At 47.0% G+C, this 9,923-nt stretch overlaps 2 protein-coding genes across 2 annotated transcripts; one reads left to right on the forward strand and one right to left on the reverse strand.

The window, feature by feature from the left end:
• Window positions 1-4,453: 4,453 nt before the first annotated feature.
• On the forward strand, window positions 4,454-5,040 carry H6S33_012564 (uncharacterized protein; the record flags this gene model as incomplete). Its single annotated transcript, XM_044843929.1, has 3 exons — window positions 4,454-4,737; window positions 4,817-4,905; window positions 4,982-5,040. The coding sequence occupies 3 exons, from the start codon at window positions 4,454-4,456 to the stop codon at window positions 5,038-5,040; spliced, it is 432 nt and encodes a 143-aa protein (XP_044695213.1).
• A 3,108-nt stretch (window positions 5,041-8,148) lies between these two features.
• H6S33_012565 (uncharacterized protein) lies at window positions 8,149-9,508 on the reverse strand (the record flags this gene model as incomplete). Its single annotated transcript, XM_044843930.1, has 3 exons — window positions 8,149-8,359; window positions 8,421-8,886; window positions 8,968-9,508. 3 exons carry the CDS (start codon window positions 9,506-9,508, stop codon window positions 8,149-8,151), a joined length of 1,218 nt encoding a protein of 405 aa, XP_044695214.1.
• Window positions 9,509-9,923: the final 415 nt, after the last annotated feature.

A 9,923-nucleotide genomic window follows, 5' to 3' on the forward strand; every position in this document is an offset into this window, starting at 1 on the left:
CCCTTCCTTCATTCCTTCCTTCCCCAGAACTCACTCACCCTCGTTCCAGGTTGAAGCGACATGATATGCAGCATCAAGCTCACCATCCTCCTCCTCTCTCGCAGTCCGAACCAACAGACGTCGCAAGTCAAGCTATCCTTGAAGGCCACTACAACCCACCCACCCTCCCCTCTGATTTCTGCACAGACATTCTTATCCATCATCATCAATCAACCAAGTTTCAGGAACAGAGGCATCCACTAACGAACGCAAGCCAATGCAACCCCCGCCATTTTCTCCACCCCCCGGTGGAAGGGGAAATTACCATGATTTCCAGCGCCGCCAGCCTAGGATTTTATTCAAGAAGCCTTTCGCCCACTCGCTTGATCCCGTCGCAATGTTACACAGCTCGAGATCGCTGGGCCCTAATCCGGGCCGCAGTAGTGTAGGAGTAAGTGTTTTTAATGCCAAGGCTTTACTAATCTCAGGCACCAGAGTCATTTAGTAAGTAACTGTGCCTGTCACTCAGGAACCCACGCAATTGGGTGATGGGCTCGACTCGCTGGAACAATCACTGCAGCCGACAATTAATAGCTCCAGGCACATACCTACATACATACATACATACATACATACATACCATACTCTAGGTACCTGATTGTCAGCTACGGTAGAATACTACGTGTAGCTACATGTACGTAAGTATGATCATTCACCCAGTACTCTCCACTGCTTCCCACTCGTTAGATTGACCAAAAGCCGCCCGGCAAGGGTGATGCCTGCCTCTGCCTCTTCTAGCCTGCCTGGAAGTGAGTTGTTCATCTTCTCTTCCTACTTCTAGGTATTTTACGTTATTTTACTTTTTTAATCTACGTGGGAATCTACATACAGCGGCACCGAAACCTAAATTCCTCGCCGGGAGCAGCTGAAGTCAAAGGGAGGTGGGGGGAGAGAAAACAGCTAGGGAGGAGAAAAGAAACGAAACAACTCATGACAAAGTTATGATTGACCTGCTGGTTGTCCTCCCCTTCTGTGCAACTGCCGTGCTGCTCCGTTCAGGCGCAGGCATGCGATGTCAAAAGACCAAAGGGGATCAATCTGCTTCCCGTTTTTTTGCCCTTTGAGGTCGAGGCTGCTGAAGAATCAAAAGAAGTACGATCTCGCACCCCAAAAAAGCTCTTCTGGCCCCACGGGTTCGGAGCATTGATCAAAAGTCAAATAAGTAAAAAAAAACAAGACCACTACATGTTATTTACCCACAGGCCTAGCGGTGACCTATCTACTCTGACATCGTACATTACTCTATTCTTCTAGAGTAGGTATGTGCTCTAGTACTCTACTTGGTCTGAAGTAGAGTAGCTACTACAGTCGTATGACTGTAGGTGCCTGTCCCCTGGAATGAAGAGCCGAAAAAAGCGCGTCACACCTTTGCGTAATGATTGTCTCTCGATAATTTCCTTTGGCTAGTGTTTATTACAAGCGAATCGCCATGTGGCTGTCCAGATTGGAGGGAACCGGGGATAACCCCCGTCTGAAGATTAGGCTATCGCGAAAACCCTCCGGAAGGCCCGGGGACCAACTTGTTTGAACATCGACAAATTGACAAAAAAAAAACGCGTCTAACTAGATCGACTGTGGTGATGGCTATCGATGTAGGTTACACACGAGGACAGTCGTGGTCGTCGTCGTCGTGATACAGTAGAGCACAGTTGACTCGTGTACCTAGGTACTCGGGGCAGGCAATAAGAACCTGAAAATGCAAGCTGCAAGCAGGGGCTCAATTTGGTGTAGCTTTTCGCCAGCCGCGAATCAGAGGTCGTTACCATAAAAAGTCATTTTCAGGTTCTTCTTGCCTGCCCCGATACATAATGTACCTGCTCTAGAGTACTGTTTCAGCGCCCTACCCGGCGCCGGTGTATGTACACCTGCGCTGCTACTTTCTTTCTTCGGTACCTGTGTTATTTTCTTCTAGACTGCCCTTCAGCGCGAGGGGAGACGGGTCTTTGGTACATACTCTATCTAGCTCAGTAGCTCTGTCTAAGCCAGCCGGCCAGCCTATCTGCTAGCCTGCCTACCTGCATACACAGATTGAGTTGAGGTGCAGATACTCTACTCGCGACAGGCATGAAGTACCCGAATATGCAGCTGCAAGTTTTTGGTGTATTTTTGACTTCTACTCCAATGGAAATTGCAGATTAGGACGTGCATTTTCGGGTACTTGTTACCTGCTGCGAGTACTCGGGTGTAGCAATAAGAACCAGAACATGCAAGTGAAGAGACAGGGATTATTTGTATGGAGTGGCGCCGCTCTGCCATACAAATAACCTCATTGCATGTTCTCGTTCTAACCCTCGTACCTGAGTATGTAGGTACAGTCGCACCTCGCTATGTCGTATCTCGATGTCCCGGATCTCTTGCTGTCTCGTACGAATTGGCCTGCTACTTGTTTTCCACACCAAAACCTATTTGCTATCTCGTATTTTGGCACTTTTCGGATCGTACGGAAAATTGAGAACAGATATCCCCTGTCTCCATACAAATAATATTTGCTATCTCGGATTTTTAGGTCTTGGAAGCAGTTATAGCGGGGGTTGAGGGAGCAGCTATTCTAATAGAGAAGTGAGCTTAAGGAGGATTCTGCACTGCTCTGTACATAGGCTCAGAGTAGGCTCAGAGGATCGCTCCATCTCTCATTTATAGGAGTTAAACCTCTCAATAACCTTTATATGAATTTCAGGATATTTTAACAACTGATACTTGTATCTATCTCTAATTTGGTACCTGTTCGAATTCTAGTTATTTAGATAGATTTAGCATGAAATTCCATCCAAAAATGAAGATTTTTTGATTCCATACCCCTGTCAGCTTGGGAATTATTATTTGCTGTCTCGTATATTTGCTATCTCGTACGGACTGAGCTCCTCGAACGCGCTAACGACATAGCGAGGTGCGACTGTACTTTACTCTACGAGAGCAGAGCACCCGGTACACCTCCTCCAGACGGCGACCTACCTATGGAGCACATGTCCTTGCTGTTGACGTGACCCGGCCGAGCCGAGTGCGCGTCCGTCCGGCCAACAGGAATCGAGTGACACTGCATGAAGATGAGTTATGTATCATCTCCGGCGCGGCGCGCACCACTCTACTCTAGAGCACTCTACCTACTCTGCCCTTACGGCAAAAACTGATCTGTCTTGATATACGAGCGCTGAAAAGCACATACATAAGGTACCCCATTTATGCAGGTGTAAGTACCCTACATAACTGCCCCAACAGCATGTCCTATCACCGCACCTGCTCTCACGTCCGGATCCTGCTATGGGCTGAAAATGTGTCTCAGGAGGATCCCCATGGCGCCGCGAAGCTTCTTCAATGGGGGAGGGACTATCCCTTGCATAAAGAAAGAAAGCCTTGCCGGCGCGCGCGTTCCATCGTATATTTTTTTTATTTTTTTTTAACCTTTAGCTCTGCGCTGCCCTGCGTCGAATGGCTCGGGAGAGGGGAATAATCGAAAACTCTAACTAGAGTAACAGTGTCTCAGCGAAAATGTCTACCGATTGGTACAGTGCAGCGAGTGGGTTGAGTGGTTGGTTTGGATACACCTGCTCGAAGCGGATCGGTCTCTCTGTCGGTCGGTCGGTCGGCGTGGATGGTGAAACGTTGATGCGGTGGATGTGTAAACATGTTTCTTGCAGCCGTCGCTCGCTCGTTCGCTCGTCCGTTCAGCCAGTGCAGCGAGCGCAGCCATGGATAGGTTTTTTTTTGAGATTCTGGTTCTGGATCATTGGATGCGTTGGGTTGGGTGCAAGTGTGGGTGGATGGGTGTTGTGCCCGTCGCATGAAATGTTTATTGTTGGATTGTATATACCTACTTCCTACATGACTTACAACTGTAACAATACTGCAGATGCCGGTTTGATGATCTGGATATATACTCTACATACAGAACGGAGACGGCGGTTATGGGGAGTGCAGCGCCAGATCTCTGGTTTCTGGGACACTCGTTTCTCAGCGTGCATTGATTCGTCCGGGCATTGATCATAGAGTAGCATGCAAGACAAATTATCGATACTGTGTACTTATTTAGAAGTGTGTACATGATGTAGGAGGTATTTACATTTATGTTAGAATATGGTGTAGAGTATATCGATATGGGGTAGATTATCGGCATGCCGATCTACTCTAGAGTATCTGGCTGCCATCCCCGAAGCAGACGCAAGAGCAGCACCAGGGCAACAACAACAGCTGAGATCTCATCCATCCATCCCATTCCCATCCTTCCCGCATCCAGCCAAGCCCCTCCCACCCCATCCTGGCAACAGTAGCACTATCCATTTTTTTCCTCCGCCCACAAACCAACCTCACTCAACCGCAACCACAACCCCACCAAACCCCTCCACCCTCCCACAACCACCCCTCCCCCCAACCAACCAAACCACCCACATCCGCATCTGCATCTGCATCTGCATTGACAATGCTCTCCCTCCTCCGCACCAACACCTTCACCTTCACCGCGGCCGCTGCTGCGCGCCGCACACTCTCAACGTCCCAGGCGCGCGTAGACATTGCCCGCATCACGCTCGTCGGCTTCCTCGGCTCCGATCCCGAGATTGCGCAGCTGCCTGACGGCAGAGAGGTCATGCGCTACGTTATCGGCGTGTCCAAGTACCCCGGAAAGCCCGTATCGTGGTTCAAGGTTGCGAATTTCGATCTGGAGGGCCGCGGAGGGAAGGAATATTTGGCATCTATGCCGAAGGGGTGAGTGGCTTGAATTGAATCGGATTGAATTGAATCGAGGGATAGTGGGCTAATTGGGATTGCTTTTTGTGGGGGATAGAACTCAGGTTTTCTTTGAGGGCGATATTAACTTGTCTGTTCGCGAGCTTGAGGATGGGAAGAGGTTTACGGATCACAATATCTACCAGCGTATGCCCCCCCCCCCCACACAAACCTGCATCGGAGATCTAGAGGCTGGCCGGGGAAACTAACGATGTATGTGTAGGCTCCATCACGGCCCTCAAGCGACCAAAGGAGCGTACCACCGAGGAGGCGGAGGAGTAGACTACTACCTACTAAGTAGCCAGTTAGAGCTGTGTAGTTGGGGCCGCCGACGATGTCCATGGGACGCGTGAGCTTTTCCTTCTTTTTTTTCTTCACCACTTCTCTCTGCTTTCTTTTTCGATAGCCCATTATGTACAGTATTTCTTTCACCATCACCCCCCCCCCCCCCCCCCCCCCCCCCAAAACCTCCTCTCATCGCTCTTACTCTATTAGTAGATTGCTGTGGTTGGGAAAAAAAACTAAGGAATTTATTTCGAACTTGCTTGTTGTGCTATGCCGGTCCCGATTGAATCGATTGTGTACTCTAGTTGAGTAGCCTGAGTAGTTTAGTTATGTAGCTTTGCATGATTGATGGGTTGAGGTATTGTCCGTCCGTTCAGTTCAGCTGGTGGGGTAGAATTCCCAATTGAGAAACACTGTGTTATCCCGCTTTGGGAAATACATCCGAGTGTAGTGTTTCCCACACCGGAGCATCGTCGTCACTGTTTTTTATTTTATTTTTGTTGTTTCTGTTTCTAAGCCGGACCGGAGATATATCATTGCATTGTCCAGGCCGGACCGGACCGGAGTGTTGTCCAGTCCCGGTCCCAGTGGACGGGGTGTGGGGTTGGGAGTGTAATCAACATCAGTGAACAAACAAGAGCACGAGTTGTTTTTGTTATTGTTGTAGTTGTGGTGGTTATGGATGTGGGTGTTGGATGGGTCTGGAACTGGGGCGGCTATCTGGGCGGGTTGGGGATGTTGAGATGTTTGCTGTGGTGGATTGGTGTTTTGGTCATGAGATATCACTCGGTTACATGCTCCGGGAGGGGGAATATCCGGCCGCGGTCGGGACTTTTCCGGTTCAGTGGTGCGGTGGTCTTGCGCTTGCGAGTGTTTGTGTCCAGCGGGCTGCGGCCGCGGGACGGTCTGCGGAGCGGGCCCGGGCTTGGGTTCGGGTCTGGGTTGTGCTAGTCACTGCTTGACCCGGATTCGGAGGATTGTTTTTCTTTCATGAAATCTCTTGAATAAGACAAGAAGCGGAATTAATCCGGCATCGCAATTCCTTAGAAATCTTGAATTGATGGGTAGCCGCAGGTGATTGAAGTAAAACCCGTAGGAAGGGTTGTGGGGGGCTTCGTCACGGATTATCACTCGCATACATCGCCGGTTTTTAGGCTAATAATTATAATAACAATCCGTCCTATAATCGACTCCCGTTATAGTGATAGTGCATATAATGATAATTTAGTTATAAGAATAGCAATTGCCTGTCCCTCCTTACTGCTGATAGTGATACTCGCCTTATAAGGACACAGATTTTCTCCGAATTGTACATGTTTCTAGGAACATTTTCCGTGATTGTTGGAAGGGAGCCCACCTCCACAAGACCCTGAAGATCATCTACCGTGGGCCGGAGGGTACGGACAGAGAAAGTGTGTGTAACGAATATGGTAGCTAGAGTCGGCAAAAAAAGAGTGGAGGATAAAGAAATCCTGTCCAGTGCCATATGAAATGGAGGGTGAAGAAAGCAGAAAGATCGCCAGAGCCTCAGGAGAGGAGAGAGTGAGGAAGTGAGAGAGTGATACTCGCCTTATAAGGACATAGATTTTCGGTTCCGACCGTATCCTTATATATATCGAGAGTCGACTGTACTCGCATGTAACCCGAAGCTTATGGCGACGCACTACGTATTATCCGCAGTTTCTGGGATTGTTTGTTGTTTGTTTGTTTGTTACATCGGTTTCTGCGCGGGGGTAGTGGGGTTTTTGGGCTCGCCGCTCGTAGGACAGAAGTTAAAAGATGCGTAGGAAGTATACGAAGTAAAGGTAGAGAGAGATTTTAGTTTGGTTTGGTGTGGATTTGACTTTTTATTATTGTGCCAAGAGCAATTGAGTTTTTGATTTGATATTCGTACACTAAGAAATCAGTGTACTCAAACATACCATGGATCAAAAACTGGGCAAACTATAATAAAAACTAAAACAAATATTGCATAAATATGGGGTCAAAATGAGTGACCTACTAGTAAGAGGCTTCCAGGCGCGTCCGTCTTTTATTGTAGAGTACTACTGTTTTCATTTGAAGTCATTTTTGAGTTAGTTGGGTCTCTCCAATAATAGTGACAGCCAAATAATAACTTGTTTTTCGAAAGGCAGAAGTGCCGGGTCTAAACCACAAAGTACAAGAAAATTTACAATTATCTTAAACAACGCTATTAAGAACTTCTTTTCCAAAAAAAGATATTATTGCTTGTACTTGTGGTTCTGGACCGTTACTTTCTCCCCCCTATGTATTGCATAGAGGAGAAATTAAGCTGCCACCACGTTACTAACACTTTTACCAGAGTATTCGAGTGCCTGCCTATACACAATTATCCAAAAGCTGGTCTTTAAGTCCGGGGCGAGAGTACTAGGCCCGTTAATATCTGAGAACTTTGAAAAAGTATCTGTAGTACTGTTGAGTTTTGGGATGTGTTAAGAATTTAGCCAATTAGTATGTACGCTTAAGATCATTAGCTTGTGATTGTATTCAGTTTGGTTCGGTATACCTGTTACAAGGTTGCAAGAAATTACATTTATCCATGATCATTGTAACACCTACCCCTTAGTGCCCTTCAGTTTCCACGATACGAGTTGCATATTGTAAACTAAATACCTCTAGATAGAATACTTGTACTCCACTGTATTATATTATCCACACCTTCGAAAGCCCTGTATAGAAGAACCAACATTGGAACCCAAGCACGTGCACTATCCCTATCAATAAGAAAAACGTAATCCCAGTCTAACATTTTAAGATATAACTTGTACCAATTAGTTTAATATAGCTTAATTATTAGGAGAATCACTTGACAGTCTTGAATTTCAAAAATATTCATTGTAGAATTGATGGCAGAGAATTTTGTTCGGTTATTTTCAGGAAATGCACCAAGACTGCGTCAAAGCTACATAACTTCCCACACATTTGTTGAACAAACTTACGCTTTGAAATATATCTCATTCTATAGTGTATCTCCCTATCCTGAAGGTTCTGTGGTAATTGATAAAGAATTGAAGGTTAGGGAGGTTTCCCATTTTGGCGTGTGTTTTGGCGCGAAGACGGCGATTTATGTCCAAGAACTATACCTTAAACAATCCTCCCATCGTCCTCAATAGCCACATTTAGACCCCTCTCGACCCATATTCCTTCCTGGTTGTGTCTCTTCACGATGCCAACAGAGGCTGTAGACCCAATCTGGGTAGGTTCAGCCGTGGCAACGGAGGTCATCTCAGGATAACCAAAAGAATCGTGGTTTCTCGAGGCGTTGCTGTCGGTGGTTGAGTTTGTGACTCTCGATCTGGAAAGATGTAGGTAGTCAGTACGTAAGGAAGGGGTAGAGTGGCCAGGAGAGCACTCACGAGGTGGAAGAAAACATCTTCCCTGAAATCCAACTGCTCATGGAAGAACTGCCTTCAGCCTTCTTCGGCGCCATTTTCTCCAGGATTGTAAACTGCGCCCCGAGCCCGAAAAACTCGAACCATTCCTTGCATATTTGTGATGCCTCCCGCCCCGTTCCAAAGAAGATGAAGCACACGATCCCAGCAAGAACAGGGATCCAATGATCAAATTGGATAGATGTGCCTTTTACATAAGGGACATAGTCCCACCCAAATGTACTGTGTACGAGTTTCCATGAATAGGGCACCATTGGATACTGTAGGTTGTGGTAGAAGATGTAGAGGACGATTGGAAAGTTGACGCTAACCATGAAAGTACTGATTACGAAAAGACGCATGAATCGTGACTTTGTCGAGTCGGAGAGAGTGCTATTGACATTCTCTGAATACTGTCTCTGGTACTTGCGGAGAAGATAAATGACGCGGCCTGGCAATTGTTAGTGGACTCATGGGATCGAGAGTGAGCGAGAAAGAAAGAAGAAAAACAGGAAGAGGATCGGGGTACTACCTGCGTAGTATGCCGCCACAAAACCAATTATCGGAGGCCATATGTAGATCAGCGGTATAGTTGGCCAGGAATTATCCACGCTCGGCGTACATCCAACGTAACGAACGATGTAGTATCGATTAGGTTGCACGATGTAGTGGGCAGACATCAACCAAATCGGCGGCCCAAAGCAGATGAGTAAATCCTGGATCAACTCGCTCCTCCGCATTGCCTTGGTCTTGTGTGCAGGACCAACTTGCTCCATGACTCTGGCCAGGTTGCGTGAAATCGCTGCTGTGGCTGTCATCATTCCTGCTGAGGCGGCAATGATGAACTTGATCTCGATATCACAGAAAACGGCTCCATTCCAGGCGGTTTCGAATTCATCTTCGGAGCCACCCCATATGAGTGCGTTTACGAAGCTTATCATATTGAAGATGGTAATCCAGCATATCAGACAGACTGCAGGAACGTTTCTGAGTTTTATGTGCCATGTAAGAGGTATTGGTGTAAGGATGATCGCTATAAAGCAGACGATCAGGAAGAATATTTTGACTGACATCTCCTCCCTGCGGCGTCCGACCGGGAGATATTCCTAAGGTATGTGGTTGTACGGCGTAGATATTGAAGAATAGGTGTTTGGAGGTATACGGTATAGGCTGATTAACATGCGGGAAAGGGCAATATATCCTGCACACGAGATATCGAGAGGACGATGGTTTATGAGTAGAGGCCTTGTAAGAACACTGGATTTCTCTTCAGAAATATACAAGTCTCATACTCATGTGATTCAAACATGGCGAGTTGTAAAGGGAATCCGAAACTCTCGGATGATCAGTAGAGGCCAACGGCACCAAGCATTCTCTCATGCCATTCTAATTGCTGTATACTTAAAAGTGTATGTGTGGAAGCTTGCATTCTCTATTTACAGCATATTGTTAGACAAAGCGTGGTGCAAGTGTAGTTTATAGTATAGT

This window comes from Morchella sextelata (genome assembly GCF_020137385.1).
Source record: "Morchella sextelata strain SCLS chromosome Unknown scls_8, whole genome shotgun sequence".
Classification (NCBI taxonomy): Eukaryota; Fungi; Ascomycota; class Pezizomycetes; order Pezizales; family Morchellaceae; genus Morchella; species Morchella sextelata.